Source organism: Cyclopterus lumpus, chromosome 14 (assembly GCF_009769545.1).
Source record: "Cyclopterus lumpus isolate fCycLum1 chromosome 14, fCycLum1.pri, whole genome shotgun sequence".
NCBI lineage: Eukaryota > Metazoa > Chordata > Actinopteri > Perciformes > Cyclopteridae > Cyclopterus > Cyclopterus lumpus.
The window spans coordinates 20128997-20143691 of NC_046979.1; the positions used below are offsets into that span (position 1 = coordinate 20128997).

Consider the following 14695-nt stretch of genomic DNA (forward strand, 5'->3'; position numbering starts at 1 on the left):
TGTCATTGTGCTAAGCTAAGCTACCCGTCACATGACTCACACTTTATAATTAACATTGTTTTAGTGTATAGGCCTCTCAAAGGACTGTTACACATTAACAACAGACACTCTCACAGTTCCTCTGCATTCTTCTTTCGCTGCCACCGTGGGCTGCACACAGATCAGATCTCCTGGGAACCGTTTAAAAAAATGTCATTGTTAAATGTTTAATTTATTTTGTGGCATATCTGGTAGAGCTTTAAGTTTGTCCTCTCAGCACTATTTACCTCTCAAAACCTCATTAATCCTCCTTTGCCAGACAGGCCCCAGAAGTTGCGTTCGAGGACATCCCACTTGTGAGGTCTTACAAACACACGCGAGACTAAAGTTGGCCTTTTCTTCCAGCAGTGCTACACGCTTTGGGCTTTGAAGGTGACCTGATGCAGCATCGTTCCAGCTGGCAAAAGTGGCTCGGACTCCCCTGCTTTGACTTTCACAAAAAAAAATGTTCAAGCAGTCAGACATCATCTTTGCTTTCTCCAGCAAAACCGCCAGAGGATGGCAGTGGTGAGCTAAATGCGGAGCTTTCATAATAGATCTATCTTTACATAGACAAGAACGTAGACGATGCCGGAGTTTATTCTGCAGATCCCGCAGCACTCCGCGCCGTGAGGAATTACACGGTCAAAGTCGCACATTTTACACGGAGTACTCCTGGCGGCGTTCCGCGGTGCAACGTTTGAAACGACAGCAGTGCGCGCTGGTTCGTGGTCACGGTGACGCGCTCACGAGCTGCAGATTCATGAACGCGCGTCGTCCTTTTTTTTTTTTTTTTTTGTCGCATGGATGGGATCGGCGAGAGGGTCGCGAATGAAAGGTAACCAGCCTCACGCCCCCCCCCCCCCCGCCCCTCATTCACCGTGTCAGGGGAGACGGTAACCGGCATGTCGATACGTCTCGCTTCATGTCGGCATTTGGTCACGTTAAAGCCCCGAACGACACGCGAATAACAGGACCGCAGCTCCGCAGTTTAGTTCGCCGCCACGAGGGTCGTTAGTTGACTAACTGAGAGGGGGGGGGGGTGTAACAGCGGCAGGAGCACAACAATGGTCCTGTTCAATGAGTTTATCAGTGCATTGGCAAGTGTGCCATGTTGTCGTCTGTGTCGGGCCTCCGTCAGAGAGGTCAAGTCGTGCACGTAACGCTACGGTGTATCGTCTCAAATTGAACACGGAGCTGAATGTGGCTGATTTATGATTGGAAAGGATAACCTTACAGACCATTTGAGGTCCTCGTACTTCTGTTTTATATTTAAAAATAAGAGGCTACAAACGACCTCTGATCACGTGAGTTCCCTGTTGGGCACCGGGTATTTTCGGGGTAGCTGACTGGAGAGCCCGCCCCCACATACAGACACCCGAGGAGCGTTCAACTTTGTGAAGTTGCTGGGGGTCAACTGACTTACACACAGCAGCACAACACCTGTGTGTGTGTGTGTGTGTGTGTGTGGGGTGGGGGGGGGGCACATTGCTATGAGAAGAAGTTTATTCATGAAGACTTGTGTCTTCTTATTATACATCATATGTTGTGTCCAAATATACAATCATTCAACTATCTTTTATCCACGTTTTCAAAGTAAAGGGTCCATGTGCTAAATATCTGCCCTTTTACACAAATATCTGTCGTAATAATTTGCTGTTATTTATTCTGGTGTTTTCATTTTCAGGCCGGTGTAAGGTTCCCCACCCCCGCCCTCCCACCTCTGTCCTCGAGCTCGACAAGCAGCAGCCTCTCAGATGAGACAGACGGAGCTTCCAGCCTGCAAGAAGAGAGCTTGTCAAAGAGCGTGTGTCCTTATGGAGAAGATTTAATCAGCGCGCCAATGCTGCGTTTTGTCTGCACCGTCCCAGTGCAAACAAGTAGTCTATAGCGTGTACTTTCTTTTCTTACTACCAGCAACAGTCCCCACGACGCAACACTCTCCGCTCGATTGGACCCAAATACAAGACCCAAAGGAAATACTTCTCGTCTTTATTTTCACCCAGAAGTTGTGCGTCTGTGCTTTCGGGAACCAAGTGCAACCATGGGGGCCACAGGCTACGGCTATTATCGCGCAACCATCTTCTTCTGCATGTTCTTCGGCTACTCGCTGTATTTCTTTAACAGGAAGACCTTCTCCTTCGTCATGCCCTCAGTGATGGAGGAGATCGAACTGGACAAGGACGACTTGGGTGAGACGGCAGCATTTTGATTTTGTTTGTTCGGTGAAATAGTTTTTGCCCAAGCAATCGTTGGGTCTGCGTTGTTTCTGGTTTATTTAGCTTACTATCCATGCGCAGTGCAACGGCGTTAGCTCTTTGATATTTTGGAATTGTCACCCCTACCTATGTTTAGTGTCTGTTAAGGCCTACTGGTTTTATATCATTGGCAGTGAAGTCTCATCCATCTTTGGTTGCTTTTCGTGGGTTCAAAGCAACAGTCTCTCTCTTTGTACATTGCTTTTTACCAGCAACCTTCATTGTGTTTCTGCAGGGCTGATCACCAGCAGCCAGACCATGGCCTACGCCATCAGTAAGTTCATCAGCGGCGTGCTGTCAGACCAGATCAGCGCCCGCTGGCTCTTCTCGATCGGCCTCTTTCTGGTGGGCGGCATCAACGTGGCCTTCTCCTGGTCCTCCACCGTCCCCATGTTCTCCCTGCTCTGGTTCGTCAACGGCCTGGGACAAGGCTGCGGCTGGCCCCCGTGTGGGAAAGTGCTGCGCAAGGTAATACCGCGCCGCAAGGTAATACCGTCCCTGTGTCCACGTGCGACACAGGGACGGTATTACTTAGCGAAAAGGTTCCGAGCAAAAGCAGGTCCCGCTCGCGCCGCCTGACAAGCAGCTGGTGAAAGGGGTGCAAACCCGGAGTGTGGAAACCACCTGCTACTGACATGTTGTCCGTATTCTCTCCCTGCGCTGTGAGAGAGAGAGAGAGAGTGAGAGTGTAATAAAAATAATGGCAGACCTCATGCACAAACCGCTTTTTGGATCATAAAGTTCTGGGAATGGCTTGCATTGCAGAGGGGGAGCTGGATTCTGAAAACGCAGACCCCGACTCGTTCTGGGCTCAGGGTCGACCCGAGGCTCCTGAGAAGCTGCCTTTTTAAAAATTAGCAGTGCTCGAAAGGTGAGGGAATAAATAGGATTTGGCATGTGGTCAGCGTGCCGAAGGGGATCAGATTACAGGAGAAAAGTATTTATAGAAGATCCTCAGCAGATCTTTCCGAAAGAAAAGCAACTTTGACCAAAAGGTGTTTCCCTTGTCTCGAGAGAGTTCACCGGCTGATAATGGCTCCAAGTCTTCCCTGGTTTTGCCATGGCTTCTGTAGCTCCGGTTCCTCGGAGCCGAGTTAACATCGGCACACTGAGGATCGGCATGGTGTAGATTCAGCGAGGGCTGTTCTTAAGTATGTGCCAAGTGGATTCTCAAGTTACTGGTTACTCCGTCGGGTATGCTGCGTGAGGAATGCTCATGGCTGCCTTCAGCTGTGGTACATCTTGTGGGCATGTGCATTTGATGCCATTGGTACACCAGCAGTTAATTTATAAAATAATTAAAAAATCTTGGCAAAAGAAAGTGCTGAAAATGCAAACGTTTGTTGATTATTAGGTCGAACAAATTATTTTGTGTGTGCTATTTCAGCCTGTGAAAGACAATTAAAATACAAAGGTGATCTCTGCCAAGTGTGTCTGCAATGACCTCTGCTGTAGTGTTGGATTGAATGATTACAGCCCAAAATTGGCCGGTTAAGAGTAGTGAGCGAGGAGTGATGGAACAGGCAATAAAAGGTCTTTTGAGAAAGCTTGAGTCGCCCGCAACCGCAAGAGGTCTTTTAGCATGCAGCCATAACAGGGCACCCCAAATATGTTTCAGTTTGCTGCAGCAGAACGGGAGATTTGCCGTGGACGGACGCAGACGTACACACACTCACTCTCAAACTCATACACCAGAGTGATTGCATGATTCTCCTGGCGGAGATATTAATGATCAGCGTTTTACCATGACCTGTATGTACTTTTTTGTAGAGCAGACGGAACTGGACATGTGTCAATCGGTCATAGGGGTTGATTAGTGTGGGCTTTCAAACGGAAAAACAAATCTAGGGGGCTCTATAGAGCCATTTCTTTATATCCAAATGCGAGACTCCTAAAATAAAAAAAAAAGTTCACCAGTCCTGATATGCATGACACATTTAAGTTTCGGGATATGATAAAGCCCCCAAAAAGGCAGTTGAATTGGCAGAAGACGAAAGAATAATAAGGGCCTTCGCTGGCCGGACATGGTCAGTGCTCAGGCTCTAATAAGACGGATTTTGGGAAAGTTGACCATCCTCTGCTTTGTTTTCTCCTTGCGTCTCTTTTCCCACCAGTGGTTTGAGCCCTCCCAGTTTGGAACATGGTGGTCTGTGCTGTCCTGCAGTATGAACCTGGCCGGTAGTCTGGGTCCGATCCTGGCCACGGTGCTCCTGCAGTACTACGACTGGAGGACCATCCTGACCATGTCGGGGCTCTTCTGCGCCTCCTTCTCGATTGTTTGTGTGGTGTTCATAAAGAACGAGCCGAAGGACGTGGGCCTGCCCAGCATTGAGGCAGCGGCCAAGAAGGGGTCTAAGGGAGGAGAGAGAGAGAGAGAGAGAGAGAGAGAGAGAGAGAGAGAGAGAGAGAGAGAGAGAGAGAGAGAGAGAGAGAGAGAGAGAGAGAGAGAGAGAGAGAGAGAGAGAGAGAGAGAGAGAGAGAGAGAGAGAGAGAGAGAGAGAGAGAGAGAGAGAGAGAGAGAGAGAGAGAGAGAGAGAGAGAGAGAGAGAGAGAGAGAGAGAGAGAGAGAGAGAGAGAGAGAGAGAGAGAGAGAGTGACAAAGTGACAAAAATAAGAAGGAGCAATGAATTTAAGTAATCTTGAAACGCAGATTGGCCGACTGAACATAAAGTAGTTGGCTGTGAAAATCTGTCTAATGGTGCAAACTATGGTGTTTACCTAAGGGGGACCCAGAGGGGGGCGGGGCTGAGTTATCAGCTGTAATCACCATATGAGCGCACTGCAGATTGGCGGCAATGAGTATAATAATAATGACTTTCTACTCTGCTCAGGTAGACATTACCCCACTATCTTCACAGATAATAATAGTGGTTTGCTGCTATATTAATGCTCTGGGTGTTAAATACAGCTTCTTTTTTAAACCTTCACAAATGAACACTTAAAAAAAATATTTTAAAGCGTGAATGCCGTGGCACAAGTAAAACTGACGTTAATATTAAAATGAGAGGTTTTCTTAACGGACGCAACCTTTTATGTCCACAGGGACCACCAGAATCTACATAATGAAAGGCCGTAGCGTTAATTATGGCTGACAATGTTTGTCTATTGTTCAGTTGAATTAATCAGCAACTTAATTTACACAGGAGTAGACTAGGCTTTGGGTGTGTTTCCCAAATGACGACCGTGATCGCTACTTAACCACCTGAGTGTGATGGATTACAACGTCATACACAGCTGTAACCCCTCAACCCCTGTCTCTATGCAGATCAGGCAGGAGGTCATTAATGGCAGTCGTGCTTTTGGCATCAATAATGTCCTCCCACATGCAGGCAGAGCACTTAGTACCTCATTAATAACAACCACGCTCTAATTTTGTGTTCACGGTGAAATATAAGTCACCTAATCCATCCCTCCGTGACCTGTGTCTTAATGGGAATTAGGGAGGGGAATATTAGACTTTTGTTTGAGGACCCCTGAGTATGCCTGAATCCCTGAATAGATGGCAAACCATTCGACATTTCAAACATGGGAGAGGCGGCATTACCGAGCCATGCTAAAGGAAGCAGACATCAGAGCGCTGCTGTTAGCGAAGCTACAGCAACCTCCATCACCGGCTATCTCACCACAGCGAGGGCCGAGCAGCACGCCTCGCTAAGCAGGCGTCGATAACCGATGCTGTAACGAAAAGTGAAGTCTTAACTGCGGAGGTAATGTGGGCACCGAAGGTTGCCAATTCACATTATTCTTTTAAATCATCCGAAGATGCCACATCTCTGCTCGTTGGGGCTCGCTCCTTCACTTCAAGAGGCTCACGTTGTCCAACGTGTTGAAGGGCCGATGTCTTTCTATTTGACCAAAGCCTGAACCACTATTTACAGTCCAAACAGATGGATTTGCACGTTAGGGATTGATTAATTGATTAAAAGAATAAACATTTAAATAAATGTTTATTCTTTTAATCAAACTATTGTCTCTCATTCATTTGTGTCATTTAAGGTATACTGTATGCTTTGGAATTGTCATTGTTATTTTAAATACCCCCCCCAGGCAACGGTGAGAGCACCCTGAGTGAGTTCCTCCTCTCCCCTTTCCTGTGGGTGCTGTCTCTGGGCTACTTGGTGGTGTTCGGGGTGAAGACGGCTGCCACTGACTGGGGACAGCTGTTCCTCATGCAGGAAAAAGGCCAGACTGTTCTCATGGGTATGCTTCTTTTATTTCTTTTATTTTCTTTTTCTTTAATGATCCATCCCGTCTGACTGGTTTTTCACTCCATCTGACTGGTGAAGGTTGCTGACATCGGCTGCTTTGTTTCCCACAGGGAGTACCTACATGAGTGCCTTAGAGCTGGGCGGTTTCGTGGGCAGCCTTGCGGCAGGGTTCCTCTCTGATCGAGCCGTAGCTCGGGTGAGTAACGGGTTGGGATTGATCAGGCAAAACATGGCTGGGATTATTGAGCGAGGTTCAATACCATCCTCTCTTTGAACTTCCTCCAGCGAGGCTTGGGCACCCACGGCAACCCTCGCCACAGCCTGCTCCTTGTCATGATGGCCGGTATGTGTGTGTCCATGTACCTCTTCAGGGTCACCATCACATCTGAGATGCCGAAGGTAATTGGGACTTCATTTCTTCTTTTTTTATTGTGTTAAACAGATTGAAATGTATCATAGGAGCTTATTGTGTTGGCACAGGAGGCTCCTCTTTGGGTCCAAGCCCTTCATCCTGTCTCCGTTCTCGTTGGTGTGTCAGAGAAAGAGGTACACTCAAAAATGTTCTCAACAAAATGTGCTTTGCTGAATCTAAGGAAAGCTTTGGAAAGCACACTGTTTTTACTCCTTTACACAGATCTGGATCCTGTTCCTCGGTGCGATGTTTGGATTTTCTTCCTACGGCCCAATCGCCTTGTTCGGGGTGATAGCCAGTGAAAGTGCTCCTTCGAATTTTTGTGGAACCTCTCATGCCGTCGTCGCTCTGATGGCGAATGGTAAATTCACGTTAACCAGCTGACACACCCGTATCACCCGCGTTGGCGTGAGCAAACAAGCTTTTCCTTTTTGTTACAGTTGGGGCTTTCATGGCAGGCCTTCCCTTCAGCACCATCGCCAAGAAACACAGCTGGGACATGGCCTTCTGGGTTGCCGAGGTGATAATGGCCGTCGCCACCGTTGGCTTCTTCCTGGCACGCAACATGCGCACCAAGATGGGACGGATCGCAGAGAAAACGGACTAATGTATCGTCCTGAAATGAGCCGACCGACGACATCCTGTCATGTGACTTGACGGGCAGCGGTCCCGCACCGTTGATGGCTCTTTATACACAGAATACTGCACATTAATATAACAACGCCAATTAGACCAAACAAAACCACGGAATCTCGGAAAAATCACTTTAGGTTCACAATCGGCTGCTTTTGTCACACACAGACAGACAGACGGTTCCTTACGTAAATCCTAGATGCACCGATGTCAGATATTGGTCTGATACTAACTCAAATAGCTGGATATCTATCACTATTGGACCATCTGATAACTGATATGATTATTAGAATTCATAATGATATAAAATAATAATTCAGTACATTTATATATTTAATTGTAACATTTTGTCTTGCAAGTCAAGTCAAGCCTGGTGTTACCTTGCACATAAGATCCCAGTCTCTTCCACACAGCTCCCTAATTAAACACGGCTAAGGGATCAGTTCTCTATGGGCCGACCCCCAAAGCCCAGGTATCAGTATTGGTATCGGGACTGATTGGTGCATCCCTAATTTAACAACACAAAGATGCTAGACGGTAACGACACATCACAAGCTAACCTTTTAGAGGAGCAGTGTGTGGTTTTTAGTGGCACCTAGTGGTGAAGTTGCAGATTGCAACCAACTGAACACTCCCCTGCTTACTCCTTCCTCCCTTTCCGAGCGTGTCGGAGAATTACGATGGCCTTTAGGTAATGAGAAAAAACCCGTTCTGGGCTACTGTAGAAACGCAACAAGATTTAAAGGGCTCATTCTCAGCTAACAAACAATTGTTTTCAGTTGGTTGCATACTAATAACACAATTATTATGTCACATTTCTGCCAATACATCCTGCACATCGGTCCTTTTATTGCTTTTACTTAATACGAGAGGTAGCTTTCATGTGGAGACATTTAGCATTTAAGACGGCTGTATACTAAAAAAAACATGGACGTGAAAGTGAGCGAATGTTTGAGCTGATTCCAATGCGATAAAGTGAACGTGTAATGCTGCTCATATCTTTACTGTCTATTCTAGACATTTCTTTGTCTAACTGTGCCCAAGGTCGTAGCACGCCTCATGGTCAAAACTGTAAAAGGCTCATTATTTCACCCAAATTAAGTAATAGGAGAGGATTATTTTTATACACAAGATCCATAATAACACTGTCGTGAAAGATGGGCAGGTGTGTTATTACTGCCACTTATAACACTAGATTGTATACCGTTAACTTTCTCAACTCCAAAAATAATCTGTGACTTTTGACAACTCCAATTATTGGTGATTTTACCCTGGACATCTAATAAATGGGAAGTTTACTTTGTTTGATTTTACTAGTGGTAGTTGAACGTATCACACACCTTCCTGTGAGTCTGTCTCTGCTTTCTGGAAAGAAAACTTGTTTTGAAGCACACAAGCGCTCACCTTCGTTCCTCTTTCATTTCTAAGGCGTGTGTGTTTGTCACATGATCAAATAGAGCCTTGACATTGGCCAATATCAGCATGCTCTGCGATCATCGTTATCATCATAATCTGTATATGACAGAAATACCGAAGAATTTGTTTTAATTTGTTTTATTTAAAGCTTTTTATGGTTTATGTAGAATAAGCATATTTTGGTATAGATTGCTTTAGACTATTTTACCAATAAAACAAAACCATGAAGGAGGTTGGTTTGCCTTTTTGAGCAAGTAGTATCTTTTGGATATTGAGAGGGGTTATTCCTTGAACACAGTAGTGTTTTGAGTGCTGCTCTCTGTCTGGCCCCCCTAGCCCAAGGATATTATATGCATGCCCATGTGGACATTTTAAACATGTTCCTCCGGCTGTGAAAGGATCCCTCGTGAAAGTTCCAATGTGAGATCAAATCAAGTCCTAGTCATGTGCATAAATACATCCCATTGAAGTGGCACTAAAGATGTGAGCATCTTCCAAAGTTCCATTTTTTTTTTTCCTATGAAGGTTTTGTCTTGGTGTTTCTCTCCACTCTGCAGGGGAAACAAAGTTAGATTTGTATTTACAGAAGACTGCTGAACCCTCACATTCGCTTCAGTTGAACCTCAGAATGCATGTTTCTAGGACTGCATTTGGATCACCCCATCAATGGAAGCATCAGGGAGGGATCTCTTCGTGGTGGCGGTTTTTTTTCACGTGGTTTACAATCTGGAGCGAAACGAAGTTTGTGTCCTGTGTGACGACGGGGGAGAAACAACATCAACCCATCTGACGGCTCTACGGTGAATCCCTCGTAACCTTCTCCGCCGACCAATCGCAGCAGAGCCGGAAGTGGACGTCCTACCGCTACTGCATCAGAGAAACGTAATGGCGCACGTTATCGGCTTGTGAGGGTAAATATAATGTTTGTGACGGGGACGTGAATGCCTCACGAAACTGGTCAAAGTAGAAATGCCGAGGGGGAAATAATAAGAACTGATGAACCTGAAGGAGCCGGAAGAGCTGTCCGTGGTGCTGAAACTCTTCTTCGTCGGTTTTTATTGTGATCGTTTGTAAAAATCAGTGCTCTGAGAGGCTTGATAGGCGACATTAAAAAAAGGTTTTACAGGGAGGAGTTACACTGCACACGTGTTTCTGCTGCTAATGATGCTGCTGTATTGCTATTTCAGTCCTCAGTGAACTTGGACTCCTCCTCTTCACCTTGAAGACACATTTGCTGGTACCATGACCAAATGGCAAATATTGAATACAGCTTTATGTATATGTAGAAAATGATATAACAATCTCCAGTTTGTTGTGCTTTAGGTGCCTTTACCAAATGACGTGCACACTAAACTAGTGACATACCACTGATAAAATGACTACCAGTGTTCAGCAAGTCAAGCATGCTTTTTGTCAGCATAGTATGTTGTACAAAGCCAAATTAGCAAGATTTCTGTTTATTAATTTCTTAAGCTTCGGCTTTTAGATCAGTTACTGCAATGTTTTACATCTTCTATCATCAACCAAGCCCTCAGAATGAAACAGTGCAACAACTACCAACCAAGTTTTATTGGTTTGATAACAATCATTACACAGGTACATCTATAAACAAATAAAAAGAAACTGCACACTTGTACTTGATACAGATATCTAAAACCCACATGAATATTGCTACTGCTGGTTTAGATTTGACATCTCAAATAACTGTACAGTTTGTCTGTTGGCCTTTAGGACACCAATCTCAACATGTTTTTTATGGTTACACACCTCATTATCATGGCTAAGAAAACAAATTCCATTTTTACCATCCTTACTATGTACCATTATACACTGCATATAGAAAGATTGAAAACCTTTTTTTTTTCACAGCGGCTATACAAATTTATTGCGATGCTATCACAGAACAGACACAACCAACACACGCGATGCAGTCTGATAAGGAGAGCTCCAGTACTAGGGATTCTAGCTTTATTGATCAGATTCATTAAGAAAACTGCATGAGTACAAGAGTTAACATGGAGGAACAAAGCTTACAAACATTCTAAAACACTGTTCTTCATTATAAACAATAAAACAATGAGTTGCCCTGTGACTGTCCATCCCACCCTGGCACAGATTACATACACTGTCCCTTATAAAGCATATGGAATGTAATCCACACGGACAAGCTCCTCCGGTTGTTGCCCCAGCTCCTGTGAACGGCATGCCTGCGCGTCGACGCGGTAACCTGTCCTGCACCCTCCCCTCCTTCACATTTTAAACTGAAATGAAATCCACTGACAGTAACAACAACGACCGCGATTTTTTGTGGCGATGCAAAATTGTGGGATGTGACGAAATTCCCGTCTCCAAATTGACTTTTTTTCTTCTTTCATTAAAAAAAAGTGTTCTCTACAATCAAACTACTAAAAAACCTGTATTTAGAAAATAGTTGATAAAAATATTCCCCTGAATTGTACAAGAAAAGAGGTACAGGGAGCACTGGTGAAAGATGTAGTTTGAGGGATGTTATTCTGCCGCATCGTCTTTTTCATCAGTTTCTTCTGTAGCTGGTGCCTGGAAAACACATTTTTTAGAAGTGTTTAAGTTTAATAACCACTGAGATTAGTTGGATTTTGCATGTTTATATATGATGCTGCGAGCCTTACCTCTTCCTCAGCTTTGGCTTCGCCGTTCTCAGCGGGGGCCTCTGGTGCTTTCTCTTCGGGCTTGGCCTTCTCCACCTCCTTGGCTTTCTTAGGCTTAGCAAGTACCTTCTGCAAAACAAAAATATTCACCGTATTAGTCACTCCGTCATGAGTTGAGTTGAGTCTAATCGGAGGGAATCCAAACAAAGACCCACCTTTGGCTTTGGTTTGGCCTCTGCCTTTGCAGGTGTAGGTTTCTGTGTGGACAAAAAAAGAAAAGAATTGTCAGCATTAAGTATATAGTTAATGTTGTGCATATCGTCAGTGACAGTGTGGGCTTCTTTGTACTTACTTCACTCAACCTGAGTGATCTCCTCTTGGCCTGTGGAGAGTAAACAAGACATGGTGATTACTTTGTGCACATCAACCAATTGCGCTCACTGATGGGGTGGTACTGACCCCTAGTGGGTGAACAGACAAACTGTTTTATTTTTCAAAGGGAAAAAATCAGATATGTAAAAAAAAAAGTTTAATTAGTACTCACCGCTGGTTCTCCTCCTGCCTGTGAGAGACACAAAAGATAAATCAGGTTATAGAATTGTTCTGCAGTTGAATGTGCCTATGGTGAGTTGAGTTGGTGAGGGGGGAGTGGGTCATGGGCTTTAAGTATTAGTTATGTAACTCAAAAGTGGGCGTTTCCAGACAGAGCATTAGCCTATGGCTGAGCAGCTAGCTTCATACATGATTTAGGTTAGACCAACCGCTGTGATTGGCTGAGATATGTTCTAATTCTTGGAACAATAGAGCTCATAACCCTGAAGAGCTCAAGACTCACTTCTTATTCAGCATGTTGATATTCATTATATCGATTAAAAATAAAACTTTTCAAGTACATCTATCCACACAACAATAGGAGAAGAAGAAGTGCCGTTTTGACCTGCTTTTATATACAGAGATGCAATTTAAACGGCGGCCTGTGGCCGTGCTCTCCTGGGCTCCTGGAAGAGATTTGTCTGTACTGTAAAACTCTGGTGGAGGAGGGAGGGAGGACTCCGCCTCCCCGTGAACGCATCCATTCATTGGTAATAAACCGGAGTGTAGCGAGCGAAACCGAGCGGTGGAGCGAGCGGTTCCCGCCACGAATTTGAAAAAAGAGTCACTCCGAGACGCTCAGCGGCGACTCTGTCGATCTGGTAGCAGAATCTACTAGAACCCCCAGCAACAAGAGCGGGCGCTTTGCTGACGGAGGCTCGCCATTGCATAACCCTACGACTGGCCTGATCCGACAACACACATAAAGACACTCAGCTGACACGACGAACGCCTTCCGAGAAATGCAATTTTTTTTCACCGTTGAAAAAAAGGACGGCCATTCATTAACAAAAACAAACACATGCGTGTTAGGTTTGGGGAAGAGACATTAGCATATTATCGTAACAAAATGTATAGATATATAATTTGGTCCAGAAAAAAAACCATTTAAAAAGCCTCGGCCCCCACAAGAAAACAAATAGCGATGGAGCCAAGTAACAGCCGCTTAATTCAAGTAAACGTTTTCGAAACTTTAATAGCCAGCGTGACTACCCACATAGGAAACAATCAATATGCCGCCAACTTTCTCTGCAGAAAAAGCAACCCGTCGACAGAGAAAACGGACCCGCTTTGTCCTACACTGCAAGCGAATGTATTTTATACACAATTGTGACTGTGCATCTCAACATTCTGCAGTACAGAGCACACGGCACACGGAAAAACCACTTGGCACAAAGATAATCACTGCACGAGAGCGACAGCGCCGAGAATCGGCCACTTTAGACCATCAAAACAGACCCTCCACGCTAACTAAACTCCTGTCTGCAAGCCGCCACATTGTACACATTGACCGGGAAACGAAAAAGCAACATTTGTAGCAACATTTTTTAACAACTCGCTACTCGCTAGCTGTAGCGAGCCCGTTTTACAAATTGCAGTTGGGGGTTATAAACGCCGTATTACTGAATGCATGAAAGATGTCGGTCTACTCACTTTGCTCCTTTTAGGCATGGCTGGTTTGTGTGGGGTGAATATATTATTTTTTTTAAGAAAAGAGCGCTAAATGTTGCTCAATACAGGAGAAAAATACAGTGGTATATTCTGGATAAAGCTGTACCAGTACAGTCTAATACAGCGCAGCGCGACGGTAATGTTCCATTGGAAGAAGAACTAGCTCAAACCGGATTGGATTCTCCCCCTCCCTCCCTCCCTATTCATACTGTTATACTTCCTGCGTGATTGACGGGGCTACATCCCGCCTTTGCTCCCCGGCGATTGGACGACTCAGTGGTCAGCCACGCGATTTCAAATATATGCTCCGACCTGTGTGGGTCGGTCACACGTCAATCAATAAACGCGGCGAGCCATTTGTCTTTCTGTGCAGCCATCTGCTGTAACAAGGCAAAAAAATTGTCATTAAATCTTGACTCCCACCTCGCTCAGAAATCGCTTGTATTTCCCACCAAAATTCGACATTTTTACCCGCCTGAGTTCTGTCTTTAATAGATGCTGAAAGCAAACCCATCATGTGCCATTTGAACACGAGTGATGACATCGACACTGGATAGTTGTGGGCCTATTAGCAGAAGATTGAGAGAGGGATGTGAGCTCCCCCAACCAAGTCTTTTGTATTTTAGCTTGGGGGGGGGGGCGACAGGGTACAGCTACCGAGCATATGTACGCTCTCGTGCAACCCTCTCGCAGTGTTGTCAACTGTCCACTCGCCGCATTCTGGGTGTGCGGGTCCAAAAATGACTCCAGTGGAAACAACAGCGGCGGCGCTGCAGCGTTAGTGTGTTGGAAGAAGTCATTTGAGACATTTCGGCGGCACGAAGACGCGCATTCATTTCCCCCTCGAGTGGATGAGACCGACATTACCCTGTTAGTGCTCCCTCTTATTTCTCCTGTAGCCCCCGAGAAAACAACAGCGGGCACTCTGCTCGTTACGGTTGCAGTTAACGCACTGCTCAAAAAAAGACACTTCATCCGACGAGTTGGTATGACAATGTTGTATGAATATTTTTTTGCTTTTATAAGCTACTCATAAAAAAACTGTACACAAATGTACTCCCCTTCTACAAATGTCCGTTA

At 45.3% G+C, this 14695-nt stretch overlaps 2 protein-coding genes across 2 annotated transcripts; one reads left to right on the forward strand and one right to left on the reverse strand.

Moving 5' to 3' along the window:
- Positions 1-585: 585 nt before the first annotated feature.
- On the forward strand, positions 586-9154 carry slc37a4b (solute carrier family 37 member 4b). Its single transcript, XM_034550179.1, has 10 exons — positions 586-856; positions 1706-2210; positions 2512-2744; positions 4391-4637; positions 6324-6476; positions 6595-6680; positions 6770-6883; positions 6965-7030; positions 7119-7257; positions 7337-9154. Exons 2-10 carry the CDS (start codon positions 2063-2065, stop codon positions 7501-7503), a joined length of 1353 nt encoding a protein of 450 aa, XP_034406070.1. The 5' UTR covers positions 586-856; positions 1706-2062; the 3' UTR covers positions 7504-9154.
- Positions 9155-10873: 1719 nt separating this feature from the next.
- si:ch73-1a9.3 (non-histone chromosomal protein HMG-14) lies at positions 10874-13793 on the reverse strand. Its single transcript, XM_034550912.1, has 6 exons — positions 13598-13793; positions 12117-12134; positions 11925-11954; positions 11788-11829; positions 11594-11701; positions 10874-11501 (listed from the first exon to the last, which is right to left on the reverse strand). The coding sequence occupies exons 1-6, from the start codon at positions 13613-13615 to the stop codon at positions 11454-11456; spliced, it is 264 nt and encodes an 87-aa protein (XP_034406803.1). The 5' UTR covers positions 13616-13793; the 3' UTR covers positions 10874-11453.
- Between the last annotated feature and the right edge of the window lie 902 nt (positions 13794-14695).